The sequence below is a fragment of the Tursiops truncatus genome, chromosome 17 (genome assembly GCF_011762595.2).
Source record: "Tursiops truncatus isolate mTurTru1 chromosome 17, mTurTru1.mat.Y, whole genome shotgun sequence".
Lineage (NCBI taxonomy): Eukaryota > Metazoa > Chordata > Mammalia > Artiodactyla > Delphinidae > Tursiops > Tursiops truncatus.
This window is the reverse complement of record NC_047050.1, coordinates 51,590,517-51,604,436: the sequence shown is the minus strand read 5'-3', so window position 1 is coordinate 51,604,436 and position 13,920 is coordinate 51,590,517. Positions and strand designations below refer to the sequence as shown.

Genomic DNA, 13,920 nt, shown 5'->3' with positions numbered 1-13,920 from the left:
CTCATTTAACGAGGATAAACTTGAAGTTCAGAGAGGTCAAGAACTTTAGGCACATAGGCACTTCGCTAGAAGGTAGTGGAGTGCTGCCTTGAACTGGTTTTCTGAGTTCAAGTGCGGTGTCCCCAAAGCAGCGTGCCTGGTACTCATTCCCGGGCGTCTGTGGGCCAGAGCTGGAGAAAAAGGCTTTCTCGCCCTCGGCAACCTGGCTTCCCAAGCCTGCGGGAACTGGCCTCTTCGTTCTGTCCCTGCGGTGCTGCGCTGCCACCGCCAGGCCCTTCGGATGCAAATCCCCCAAGGAGAATCGCAGCCTTTGAGATTCCGGAACCCAGATGCTGTGTCAGTCGTGCAGCTTTCGCTTGGCTGGGGTCCGGGTGGAGGGGGACCGCCCCGTCTCTCTCCTGCGAGGTAATTGTGTGGGGAGCTGTAAGTTGACTTAAAACCGAGAGGGCAGGGAGCAGCCGCGAGGCAAAAACTTTCCCTTTCTACAGTTTGGCTCTCAGTGATGTCACAGCTTTTCTGGGTTCTTCTCTGCGACGTGCACCCCCTTCGAACCCGATACCAGGTGCCAAAAAGGGGGTGTTGGGCGTCACCCTGCTGGAGATGCTCCGAGCCTCCGCAAGCCCTCTCCGGGTCGGGCTCGTCAGACAAGGAGGGGCGCGCGGAATTGGTGGGCAGGGCCCGCGGCGAAGTCGGGCGGGCGGGGCGCGCCGAGGCGCCTCCCAAGGGGCAGGCAGGTGAGGGAGGTCGGGGGAGGGGAGCGGGAGCCGCGGTGGCACCACGTGTCCGTCCGGGGCGGGGCGGCCGGGCGTGCCCTCGGGGCCCTGCGCGAGCTGCCGCAGCGGTGGCGGCGCGTCGGCCCCGCAGCAGCCGGCGGCCGCAGAGCGCGCCGGCTCAGCACAGTCTCCTCGCCCCGGTGCCCGCAGGTGCCTCTTCCTGGACGGCGGCAGCGGCGGCGGGAGGAGCCGGCGGGCGGCAGCGCGATGGGACCCCTTCGGGAGACCAAGGTAAGGAGGGCACGTCTTGCGGGCGCGGATGGCAGTGTCCGCGAGCGCCGGGGGGAGAGGAGTGGTGTGCACTGCGGGGAAGGGAGTCAGGTGAGAGCTGGAGGGGTGACGTTTAGAGTTGTGGTAAACGGGGACAAGGAGGTGGTGGGCACGATGAGAAGCCAGGGGACAGTTGCTCAGGTGATGAGACCTGGGAGATGGGCAGGTGATACTGTGTTTGGAGGGTTGGCCCGAGGATTAAAAAGACTGACTCTGAATGGTTAATCCCATCCCCTGAAATTGGAGATTTGGGATCTAGCTCTCAGTCGATGTCCTCTGTGTGTGATGTGGATAAAAAAGGACTTGATGTATTGGGGACTGAGAAATAAGGACTCCAGCATTGGTTCAGGGTCTGCCTTGTGCCGAGCGGAGTGGCTGACGGGTGATACCTGCTGGGTGACTGATGTGCAGAACAAACCCCGAGGCTGGGTGCGGCTTTCTCCCCTGGATAGGGTGGATGCCTGAGCGACCGCGGGACTTAACCCGCGGCTGGGGCTTTCCCTTCAATTCTGCACTGTGAGGGCCTCCCAGAGGTGTTTACTTTGGCAGCGACCCTTCCTGGTAAGCCGCGTGGAAATGAGCAGGAGGTCATATTTCCAAATAGTGTTCGTTACCTAATCCAAAGCCCTTTTTCAATTGCAGAGGTTGGAGTGAGCAGTGGGTTTTTTTGCGAAGAGCTCCTCCCAGGAGTCCATTTTAATATGGAAGGGTGGTGGTGACCCCGAAAAGCACTGGACAGACTGCAGGCCCGTTCTGCTTCTAGATGATGTGCAGCAGTTTGGCTAAGCATCTTTGCCTCTTTTAGCCTCAGTTTCCTCATCTGTAAATAGGGACACAAATTAGCGTCCTCCCTATGGCCTCTGTTGTAAAGATTAAACAAGATAATGGTTGGGAAAGCACTTTAAAAATTGAAAAATATCGCTAAAATGCTGCTTTTTAGGCATTTTTAAAGCCAAGGAAGGCACGGCCCTCTGCATTTAATTCTGCGTTTTGAAGGAGAGAGAGAGAAAAATCTCTTCCTATGGGTGACCTGTAAGGAAAACAAAAGCTAAACGTGATGTAAAAGGTGGAGCCATCTTACTGGGTATTGGATTTTTGTTTGCTTTTCTGTTGGCAACAAGCCTTGTGTACCAGGATATTAATGAATAATTAAAATCCTGGCCGGAAGAGAGGGGATTTGAAAGATCAGGCTGCATGATCTATCAGGAAAGACTTGTTTCAGGTATAGGGGTCTACTTTGTGAGGAGACAGGAAAACAGAAGTGAAAGTATCACAGCTAATTCAGAGAAAGCAAAATGGAAGTCTGGAGGAAATCAAGTAATAACCAGAGTGTGCTGTGAGTTATGAAGAGCCTTTGAGAGAGTGGAAAGCTTAAATGTGATAGGAAAAGCCAGAATGAGAAGGTGAGTTAGGAGCTGCCTGAGAGAACGGAATAGCCTTTCTGCTAGCGGCTGGAAGTGTGCGTGTGTGCGTGTGTGTGTGTAAGTACATCCGTGCTGGAGTGTGTGCTCTTCAGTAAATTAGAAAGCTTAGCTGAGTAGAAGAGTTCTGGAGTTCATTTTAGCTACTGAAACAAGGACTACTCTGTGAAGATTCAATATTCAGAAATGTGGCTTCTTAGAAACTGAGCTCAGAAGCAGACTGGAGTTCAGAGGGGGCAACAAATGTTCTTTTGTTTTATTTCTGATGTCCAATTTGGAGAAGGAGCAGAGAGTGCAGCATCATGAGAAGGAGATTTCCCGGAGCCGGATTCCCCGTTTGATTCTTCGGCCCCATCTGCCTCGGCAACAGCACCAAGTGTCCCCAGCGTCTGAGTCTCCCTTCTCGGAGGAAGAGAGCAGAGAGTTCAACCCCAGCAGCTCTGGGCGCTCAGCAAGGACCATTAGCAACAGCTTCTGCTCAGGTACAGCACCCGCGGGAATGAAGGCAGGAAGTGTGTACATTGCCTGGCATTTTAAATGCATCTGGAGAGGGCCCCTTAGAGTCTAGGACTGGACGTTAGTTATTAGGATGAATGATACGAGCTTGCATCTTTTTGGCTGTTTTGACCTACGAACACAGCATTTTCAAATGGTTCAGCCTAATGAAATTTCATACCTGTTTTTGTATGTTATTCTAGTTGATAATTTACTTTGTGAAATCTAACTCCTTGCTTCTATGACTGTTTGTAAAATGTATTCCTCCATTAAATCTGGAAAAAGTAGCTTACATTTTATACTAGCAATCTTTGTAAGCCTGTGTACTTCTGTTAATGGAATCCTCAAAGATAAAGCAACTCCTAATGAATGAGGTCAGGATCAAGGTGGTTTATTTCCCAGGACCAGCCTGACCTTGTATTTTAGAGGGAAAGAGCACAGGCTTTGTAACCTTACAGGCCTGGGCCGGAATCCCTGGCCTTTCTACCCTTACAAGCTGTGTGACCCTGCGCAAGTCGCTTAATCTCCTTAAGCCTCAGTTGTTACATCCATAAAATGGGATGATAATACCTACCTTGTAGAGTAGCCGAGAGGTTGAGAGAGACCACGTACCTAAGTATATTCCTAGTGCAGGTCCTGGCCTGTAGATGTGCTTAATAAATGATGTTCCTTAATACAAAGAACATATGTCAGTTTCGATACATGTTTGAGGATGTTTCCTTAGAGTTGTGAGTATATTTGGTAAAGGCATAAATCTCTTCCTGAAGGTGCCACCGTTACCTGTTGACAGAGCCTATTATACAAATTGAAGCACGTGACTTAGAAGGACTTGTATTCTTTGAAAAGTATTAGGAATTTGGGTAAAATTTAAAGGAGTGATTGTCTTATGATTCATGAAGAATGTTTCACAGAGGATAAGTTTTAGAATTTATTTAGGAAGAATGTAATTTGAAGGTTAACACATGCATGAAAAGGGACATATGAATCAAGGTGCTACGATTAATGCCCTAATTTAGCGGGACACAATACTCCATTGTATTTAGTATTGGTGATGACATTTGCAGGGATTTCAGAAGTGTAGCTTTAGATTTGTTATATACTTTCACAAAATAATTCCACCCGATGCATAAGTTGTATATTAGAAACACTGTGCCGCTTATTTTTATATTTTTTTCTCTACAAGGCTTCAGATTCTCTACTTGGTTTTGAAAAAATTCTATCGAAGTATTTTATTTTAAAACGTGTTGCTGAATCCAGTGTAAAATGGAAACCCACTGATGGTTTGCTTGACACTCTCCCAGGAAGAAAGAGAAAGGAAAACTGCTGGAGCGGATTCCAAAAACCCAGAGTCGTATTTGCAGAATGTAATGCTGTTTACTTTCACTCCCTTTTGGAGTTCAGGAATCACTCTGGTTGAATGTGGATGAACCCAGGGGCATATCATTTCACACTGACATGGCTTTGTTTACATAACTCAATTCCACATTTATTCCTGAAATTCTCTCCACATAATCATTCTCTCTCTGACTGACTTCACGGTGAGCAGTGTTACCAGCAAAAAAGAAAAAGTTGGTCAAAACAAAAGAAAAATCCCCCAATAGAGCTTAGAAAATATATTTGGCAAACAAATAAAATTGTTAATTTTGGCCATGAATCATTCTTTCCAAGACCCCTTTCCTGGATCAACCCTCCTTCCCAGGAGACCTGTCTCCCACCAAGGCCATAATGCTGTCCATGAAAATTGAAAGTAGATATTGATCCTTCTGCCATTAACTAGTTGAGAATTGAGTGGCAGAAGCACCTAATGATGGGTGTCTATAAACCTACCTTTCGATCTTGAGCCTTGAATCCTGCCTCCAGATAGGACTCCCTCTGTTCCTGGGTCTCATCTTCCTGCTTGGCTATTCCCCAAGGTTTGGGTTGATGCCTTGTCGTTCTTTGCTTTCCTTTCCTAAGAGCCCTGGTAAAGCCCCATGATGGCTTTTGAGTGCTGTGCTGACTAAAATTGACAGGAGCAAGGTCTTTGGGGGGCATGTTAATGATGCTTTAGGAGGTCAGTTGATGGATGGGAAATAAATGGGTTTAGTACTATGGGGAGTACTGAAGCTGCAGGCAATGAGGTAGAGACTGTAAAACACGTCCAACCAGCAGGGGGAAATAGCTGGTTTTAGTCCAGCCACTTCAACACTGAAGCTGCAATACATGTTGGTTATCATGGCAGTTAGATCAGAGACCAAGGTACATGCAAATCTTAAAACTACCATCCTCTGCTAGAATGAAACTCAGATAATTTAGAGATGTCTGTTGCTGCTGTAACTTCATAACCTTACTGTGATTGTTGTGCATTAGTTTGTTTTCTTTATAAATCATCACATTCATTCATGTGAAAGAGGGCATGAAGAGTTAGAGGGGTTCTTACAATCTGATAGTGAAATTAGAGACGAAGATGTTACTCAAACACAATGCAATTTAATTTGAAAATTACAGTTTTAAAACTGCAAACTGGAGTCTTTCCCTAAATCTGTATCAAAGGCTGTATTAATTGTGAAGAGCATCAAATGTCCTAAGATATTCAGTTTTTAAAAGAAGGATAATGCATTGAGTTTACATAAAGTTAACTTTACTTATTATAAAGGGCTATCCTTTATTTTGAGAGACTGGCTTTCCTATCGTTTGTATTATAACAAAAAAATCCAAACAGTGGTTGGAGTTGTACTTCAGTAAAATGAATGACAACTCTATGTTGAAATGTCCTCCACCCTCACCCTCATGCTTTTCCTTTAATTTTTACTGGTCTGTGAAATTAAAAGCCCGGGCGCTATTTTCAGAGTGACCTGTCTGTTTTTACCTGCTTTTTCCTCCCTCCCTCCACTGCCTTCTTCTCCCTTTCCTTCCCACAGGAGCCTTGAGAGGAACATTTAATGATTTGATATTCTATGTGCTAATTTGTATGTTGTCTCTATCTCATTTCAGAGGGAAGAAGCTGTATGTGACTTTTGCAATTCATTGAGGGCGTGTCCCCAGAGCTTTTCTTTTAATAGCTTCTTATTAGCAGAATTTCTCTGAAGAGATGCATATGTTTTGTGCATTTCATCAGCACGTGTCATTTTGCACTTGGACGTCATTCTCCTGTTAAAAGAGTCTATTCCTTACAACTTGTGCTGGGTCTTAGTCACTATGACCTCAGGTGGGCACAGCTAAGCTTATATTGTATTGGAGACCAGGCCCTATTTTGTGTGCATGGCAAGGAAAACATTGTACGTTCTTAATGAATGTTAACTAATGCTTTCTTAGGAAAAAAAAAAGAATACATAAGGAAGTACAGTTACTAGTAAGTTAATAGGAAAAAAAAAATAACAACCCTGCTTTCATGTCCTCTCTTTTATTTTTAGTCAGTTTTTTTTTTAACCAATATTTTGGCATCAAATCACCCTATCTTCCTTCCCTCTCACTCCCCCTCCCCATGTTTCCTGTTTTAAGTGCCCAGAGAAGTGATAAAACCCCTATTTGTGATCTGTGTTCTGGGTGTGGCCCATTGAATCTAGGCCTCTGTGCATTTTTCTCCCTGTTTTTTGTTGGTAGTGCATTGTTATGCATGTTTGTCGTTGTGCCACAACTCCAGCCTCTATTAGAAAAGCTAATGACCTGGGCAAGTCTGTCACATACAGCAGTCACCTGACGTGGTTAGCAGCATGACATACATTTCTCTTTGCTCAGATGAGGCAATAATTACCCCTTAGAACTAGAAGGCAGATGGATTGCTGGGTTTTAGGCTAGTTCTCCTTGGGGTGCCTTGTAAACATGGCAGGTGGGGGAAATGATGCATATAGTGCGCTGATGGTTTTATGGGAGACCAGTGATTTCCCTGAGTTATATCCATGTTTCTAATGTGCACGCACATACACAGTCAAGTTTATGACTTAACCCATTAAGAAACATGTACCAGGGCTTCCCTGGTGGTGCAGTGGTTGAGAGTCCGCCTGCTGATGCAGGGGACATGGGTTTGTGCCCCGGTCCGGGAAGATCCCACATGCCGCGGAGCGGCTGGGCCCGTGAGCCATGGCCGCTGAGCCTGCGCGTCCGGAGCCTGTGCTCCGCAGCGGGAGAGGCCACAGCAGTGAGAGGCCCGCGTACTACAAAAAAAAAAAAAAAAGAAAGAAACATGTACCAGATCAATCAACTGAAAGACAGAATCCAAGATTCTTCGCAGTCTAATCCTGAGTAGGGTGTTTGCAGAAAGTACTTTGGTGGTTACAGTGGCCGAGGAGGAATCCTTCTTTGAGTGCCAGTGACCTAGAGGTAATCATTGTTGCTGTTTGTGGGAAGAACAATTACGGCAAATTATAACCTGACTGGTGCCCTGCCGCGGCATGATAATGCCTCCAAAAAGTTGCCTGGCCTTGCCAAACAGAAATATTTCTGCTATGCTTTTGTCCAGTTGAGGAAACTTGGCATCTGGATAGAGTAAGCCTTTGAACATAATGATCAGAATTGAGATGAACTGATGGGAGTGAGCTGCAGTACTGAATTACACTATAAGTGAATGACTGCCAACATGCTGGGAAGAAAAAAAACAAAAACCCTAAGAATTTAGTATGAATTTAATGAGCGTGGGACCTAGGCACTGTTGCATAATATATATTTCAAGTGCTTAGCTGCCTCAGTGTCAGAGATAAGTACCCAATGAAATAGGTTACAGATGAAGGGCACACAGACAATGTTTCTTTGAGGATGTGGTAACTGCAATCAGGGGGACAAGAGCAAAATTTTTGACATTTAATTAAAAAATTACTTAGCAATGGGAACAGTAAAAGATAATCATGTTGGAATTGGACCATGCCTGAGAGCAAATCATGGTACTTAACGTGAAAATCTTTTATGTTGTACAATACTCAGGTTTATGACATTGTTTCACAATTTCCGAGAAATTTTGTTTGTCTGCTTTTGAATCCCCAGGAAAACTTGTTTAAAATGCAGATGACTTGGCACCACCCAAGCCTATTGTCTCAGGATGGGAGGGCCCAGGACTCCGTATCTTGTAGGCTTTCTGGATGACTCTTATGCCTACTGAAGTCTGAGCCTCACGCTTTGTGTTCTGTATGTGTTTGGAGATTTTTGTGTGAGGGATGGGCGGTGTATGCCCCAGTGGCATCCCAAGATGAACAAGGATCAAAGATGGCAGAAGTGGTGGCCAGCCAAGCTGTTTAAACCCATAGCATGAGGCAAGGAAAATGCTTCCACATTCCCTGGGAATTACAGCTTCTCACTCTATATTTACAATTCCTATGTCATTAGTCTTAGCAATAATATTATTTATGTCTACATAATGGGTTTAGCTTGTGTTCAAGTGGTAGAAAAGCAAAAGGGAGGAGAAAGCATTTCCTTCCTTTATTTTCCTATGGAATCCTCTCCCTGGATTTACTATCTCTAGCCATACTTTTTTTTTTTTTTTGCGGTACGCGGGCCTCTTACTGTTGTGGCCCCTCCCGTTGCGGAGCACAGGCTCCGGACACACAGGCTCAGCGGCCATGGCTCACGGGCCCAGCCGCTCCGTGGCATGTGGGATCTTCCTGGACCGGGGCACGAACCCGTGTCCCCTGCATCAGCAGGCGGACTCTCAACCACTGCGCCACCAGGAAAGCCCTAGCCATACTTTTAATTCTTTTTCATTTACTTACTTTGGTATTAGGATTATCTGGGGTACACTGAAAGCAGGTGTACTGGGTACAACATGAATGTACCCTGAACACCCAGTAGGTATACTGAGAGAGATGGAAAAAAGAGAAACTGAGGCCTGGGAGTAGCAGGACATTGAGCTTCTTGCAAATGTCCACAAAAATGTATTACCCAGTTAAGCATCTATTCAGTGCCTGCTAAGGATCAGGCTGAGGCTACAAAGATGAATAAAACACAGGGACTGGAAAAATCAATTATTTTACTGCCTTAACCCTGACACCAAAATAAATGGGATGCCACATCTTTGGATGCGTTTCCCACACAACTGACTTTATCTCACTGACTTTGTGTCTGGTCCCTCTTACCCACACCCACTCCACACATACTCCTTCCTTGTCATTTGAGTTTGTTGCTCCATTTATTATCTGCGTTGGCCTCTCACATTTCATAAGCCCAAGGGTTCAAAGAAGCAGCATTCATTAGTGTGGTGTAGTAGATAAACATGAGCCTTGGCATCAACAGACCTGAGTTAAAAGCATGAAATGAGATTAGAAAGGTGGGCAGGGCCAGGTCAGGGACGGCTTTGTTTGCTGTGTGAAAAACTTGACCCCTGAGATCCAGGGTCTATACAGGAGCTGGACCAGAAACGTAAAGAGTGAGGCCACCTGGATAGATGACAATAGAATTAGAGTCTAGAACTGGACAGTGTGTGCCCCTTCTAACAATATTCAGAATTCTTAAAATTCAGCTTTTTTTTTTTCTCTTACTATCTGGGCCAAATAGCACACATAAGTAGTTGGATACGGCACACGGGCTGCCATTTCGCAATTGCTAAACATCTTTCAGAACCAGTGAAGGGTTTTCAGCAGGGAAGGGTTGTCTGGTTTATGACTAGATTTATAATTTAGAAAAGTCTTTCTAATCACATGTTGGAGAGTGGATAGGAGGAAACAGGGAATGACAGGGAGGAACCTGCCTGTGCTGAAGGCCATTGTGGTGACAGTCTAAGTGAAAAATGATAAAGCAATATGTGTGAGGGTTGGCCCCAGAACATATGTGTCTGAATCACCAATTACAAGTGGAATGGTGTCTACATTTCCACCGGACGAACCCAAATAGAGGAGCAGGACTGGGGAGAGGGATGAGTCTGGTGACTGAGTTCGGATTAGGCTTTGCTGCATTTGAGATGAAGGTCTGGAGCTGTGAAGAGAAGTCAGAGATGCTGGTAGCTGAAGTGAAGGGACTTGGTGATACAGGTTTCCCCACTATCTTAAAGTAGAACATCCTAGGAAACCTTTTGTAAGCAGAAATGGCATAGAGTGAAGAAGCAGTCATCTTAGGACACGTCTTGCTAACGGATGCCCAAAATAAGGTAAAGCACAGACGCAACAGGCACAGTTCAAAGCTCTGGCAGCGTGATGCTGAGATGCCGAGTGTAGTTCCTGGAGGACCAGCTCTGCAGCCACACTCACTGCTCGGGCTGCACGCTACCTCTACAACAGATCGATACAAAACAGATGCTGAATGCTATTTTCGATATTTGCGTTGTTTCATAAAAGCAAACGTTCTCTTCGGATTTCTTTCGGTTATCGAAAACAATGCAAACGTAGGTCTTTCCTGAAAGTGAAAAGCAAACTTTTTTTTGTAAAGCAAACTTTCTAAATATGGGGGATGGCTGTCATTACCAAAGGGGGGAACATGGAGGAAGAAGGTTAGAGGACCCTGGCTAGAACTCTGAGATAAAACGAGAGGACGCAGAAAAAGGACACCGAGGCATCTGAGAACAGGCAATAGAGGGGGAGGAGGTGAGCCAGGAGTGACCGTGTCTCCAATCCCAAAGGACAAGTGCGTTCCCAGAAGAAAGCAGCCAACAGGTTCAGATGTCGGTTGCAGCAAGAGTAAGTAAGGTGTGTTTGTAAAAGTGCTCAAGGATGAGACCACTAGGTTATCAGGGATCTTAGGTAGAAACAGTCCCAGAAAACTGTGGGGATGGACTCCAGATTGCACCAGGCTGAGATGTGAATGGGAGGTACAAAATAGGGTGTAGACAACTTTTTTTAAAAGCTTAACAGGGGGCTTCCCTGGTGGCGCAGTGGTTGGGAGTCTGCCTGCCGATGCAGGGGACATGAGTTCGTGCCCCGGTCCGGGAGGATCCCACGTGCCACGGAGTGGCTGGGCCCGTGAGCCATGGCCGCTGAGCCTGCGCGTCCGGAGGCTGTGCTCCACAGCAGGAGAGGCCACAAAAGTGAGAGGCCCGCGTACCGCAAAAAAAAAGCTTAACAGGGATGGGAAAGAGAAAATAGAATAAAAACAAGGGTTGCATTTAAAGTAAAGATAGGGTGTTTATCAAATCAGAGACATTTTGATAAAGTTTTTAGGCTGAGGGAAAATAGACAAGAAAAAAGAGAGAGATTGAAAATAGTAGAGAAGTGATAACTTTGTAATAAGACCAAGGTAGACCAAGAAAGACACATATGGAAAAAAGAAAGGCCTGAAGTGAATATAGGTAAGTTTATTCATAGGTCAGGGTAGGTAGCTGAAGGATACATTTCACAGTCTAGGTTAGGTGCTTCTTCTTTATCCTCCCTCTATCAGACTGCGTGACCTGTTTGAAATTTTCATATTTAGCTACCTGACTCTCCAGTAGACTGTAAGCTCCATGAAGGCAGGAACACTATAGTTCCTTGCACTATACCTGACACACAGCGGTTGCTTAATGAGTATTTATTGGAATTTGGTAGAAGGTATAATTTGGAGAACAGGACAAGTGAAATATTTTCATTCATTTAATGCATTGAGAGCAGGATACTTAGTTGCTGGGGAAGTAAAACAACTAGAACGGTACCCAGTACTCAATGTAATAGGTTTATTCAGTGAAGGAAACATGCCTGTCCAGAGGAGTTCAGCGTCTCTAAATGTCAAAAAGAGTCATTTGCGTAACAGGACCATGCCTCCAGTGCTGTGGTAGCTAGAAGAGAGCTCTCTTGCTAAGAAAATCAGAAAATCCCCCACTCAAGAGTTGGTACTCGGAAGCCAGGAGAAAAACAGCAGCCCGGTTTATTTTTTATTTGTTTAGTTTTTTGTGTGTATATGTAAGTGTGAGATGTGTGTGTGAGGTGCATGCGTGTGTGTGATTGATGTGTGTGTGTGTGTGTGTGGATATGTCATGAGTGATATACATGTGTATGAATGAGTGTATATGAGTGTGTGAGGTGTGCACACGTTTTGTGTGCCTGGTGGTGGGAGAACTGGAAGGTTTGGGTATCAGCAAAGCTTTCTGGAGGAAGTGATGCCTGAGCTCTGTTTATTCCACTCTAATCAGGCTTTCCTCCTATTCCACTGAAGTGACACCTGCCAAGTTCTCAGTGCCCTCCACCAAATCTTACGGTGGCTTCTTTGTCTTCACCTCTTCATCCCCCCTGAATTCCCATCTCAGTAAATGGTACCCGCTTCATCTAGATAACAGCAGCCCAGTTTAGAGTCAAGCAGGAATTCGGCCACATACCCACGTTTCCCAGGACTCAACTTGACCCTGGCCACCACCCCGCCCCACCGCCCAGGTGGATTTTACTCTGAGAAACCCCAGGGGTGATGCATGCACTTGGGGTCCATGAGGCTGCTGGGCGTGCCTGTATTGTAAGGTGGCTTTGCTGGTGTCTGCTCACAGTAACCGCTCTAAACCTCTGCTGCTGTCGGGCTTGGACTGTGACATCTCCTGCTTTGGAGACCCAGTCCAGCCCCTCGTCTGCCAGAGCTGAGATCCTGCCCAGCTTCTCTGCGCATTGCTGGTTGTTCGTGGCGCCCGCCCTCCAGTCGCTGCCCGGGTTACACTGCTCTGGCTCCAGGAAGCCAGTCGTGTTGGGCTGACTGCTCCCACTTTTGAGGGAACCCAAACCAAACTTCCCAGTGCCCATGATGGGGGCTTGCCCAGCACTCACACCCATCCCCTAGAAACCCATCCTTCAACTTTTCCCTGCTCCGTGTGAATTTTCACAGGGCGCCTCCTCTTTCCTGGCTGGCTCCCTCTTATTCTCTCCTCTTTAGTGTGGGGGTCCCTGAAGGTAGGATTCATCTTAGACGCTGACCCAATTCTCAGAATTCTTGAGACCCTGTGGGCCTTAACCTGCCCTTCTATGTATTCTGAGGTGTTTGTGAGGATTATCTTTTCCTTAATGCTAATTATTATATGTTTTCAGCTCAAACCTAATAACCATGTGCAAACACATATGTCAGAGTGGACGTAATCACATTTATAGGGTTTATCTTGTTTTGCTTTTTGCCAAAGTGAGATCACGCTGTACTGACCTATGACCCTTTCTGTTTATTTAAGTGAATATTTACTGAACACCTGTTGTGGGCAAGGTGCTATCCTAGGAGCTGAACTAGAAGGATGAACAACCCTGACAGGACTCCTGACCTCCAGGAATGTGTATTCCAGGCAGTCCCTGTACCTGTCACTGCTTGTCAGTCCATAGAAGTGACCCCATTCGTTGTAATGACAGCTCGTATTCCACTGTTTGGAGGGCCTTCATTTATTCAGCCATTCTTCTGTGGATGGACGTTTCATCTCTGAGGCTAACTTTCAAAATTCGGAATTTCATTTTGTGAATGTCACTGGAACTAACTTGTTCCTCTCTTTTCTTTCTTTGTACCTTTTCTTTAAAGTGAAGTAAATACCGTGCTTCACATATATTCCCTAAAACAATTCCTTTTTTTCCAAATAGAAAAAAATTGACATGTAGCAGTTACACAAACTGTATAATAAGCATTGTTTTTTCCTTAATGTTCTTTAACATTTCTCCATTTTTATGCCTTACTCCGTCTTGACAAGCACTATCTTCAAATTCTCAATGTGAGAAAAAATAGAAGGAAGGGGGAAAGGATTTACATTGCTGCAAAAGAGCTCACTGTAATTCAGGTGTCCTAAGAGTGGTTTGCAGTTTCCTTCTTACAAGGTTCTCAAGAGATCAAGAGATAGCTTCTTAGTGTCTGTCTCTGTGTCTCTATTCTTTCCTTCCTACCTTCCAGCTCGCCTCCCTCCCTCTCCCCTTCTCCCTCTCTGCTATCTTTTCTCAACAAGGAACCTTAAAAAAAACACAAATCTTTATAAAGGTATGGCTTAGAGGCTGCAAATAAACTCATATTACTAAGAAGAGGGAAGATCAGAAGTATTAGTAACATCCCTGTTTTGGAAAGATCATAACCCTGTGAAAGAAAGAGCAAGAGAAATAAAAGCTTGCGAGACAGAAGAATTCCCCACCCCCCTGCTGGGGCTCACCTGTCTC

At 45.6% G+C, this 13,920-nt stretch overlaps 1 protein-coding gene across 9 annotated transcripts in view; it reads left to right on the top strand.

The window, feature by feature from the left end:
* Positions 1-387: 387 nt before the first annotated feature.
* SYBU (syntabulin) overlaps positions 388-13,920 on the top strand; it is a 72,998-nt gene continuing 59,465 nt past the window's right edge. For 4 of the 9 annotated variants that reach the window (XM_073794670.1, XM_073794669.1, XM_073794667.1 and 1 more), the window contains exons 1-3: positions 544-562; positions 924-1,004; positions 2,745-2,946. In XM_073794670.1, the coding sequence (XP_073650771.1) occupies positions 981-1,004; positions 2,745-2,946 (226 nt within the window). In that variant the 5' untranslated portion in view covers positions 544-562; positions 924-980. Of the gene's footprint in view, positions 406-543; positions 563-804; positions 1,005-2,744; positions 2,947-13,920 lie in introns of those variants that run through there. The other 5 variants (XM_073794671.1, XM_073794668.1, XM_073794672.1 and 2 more) reach the window with 4 other exon arrangements.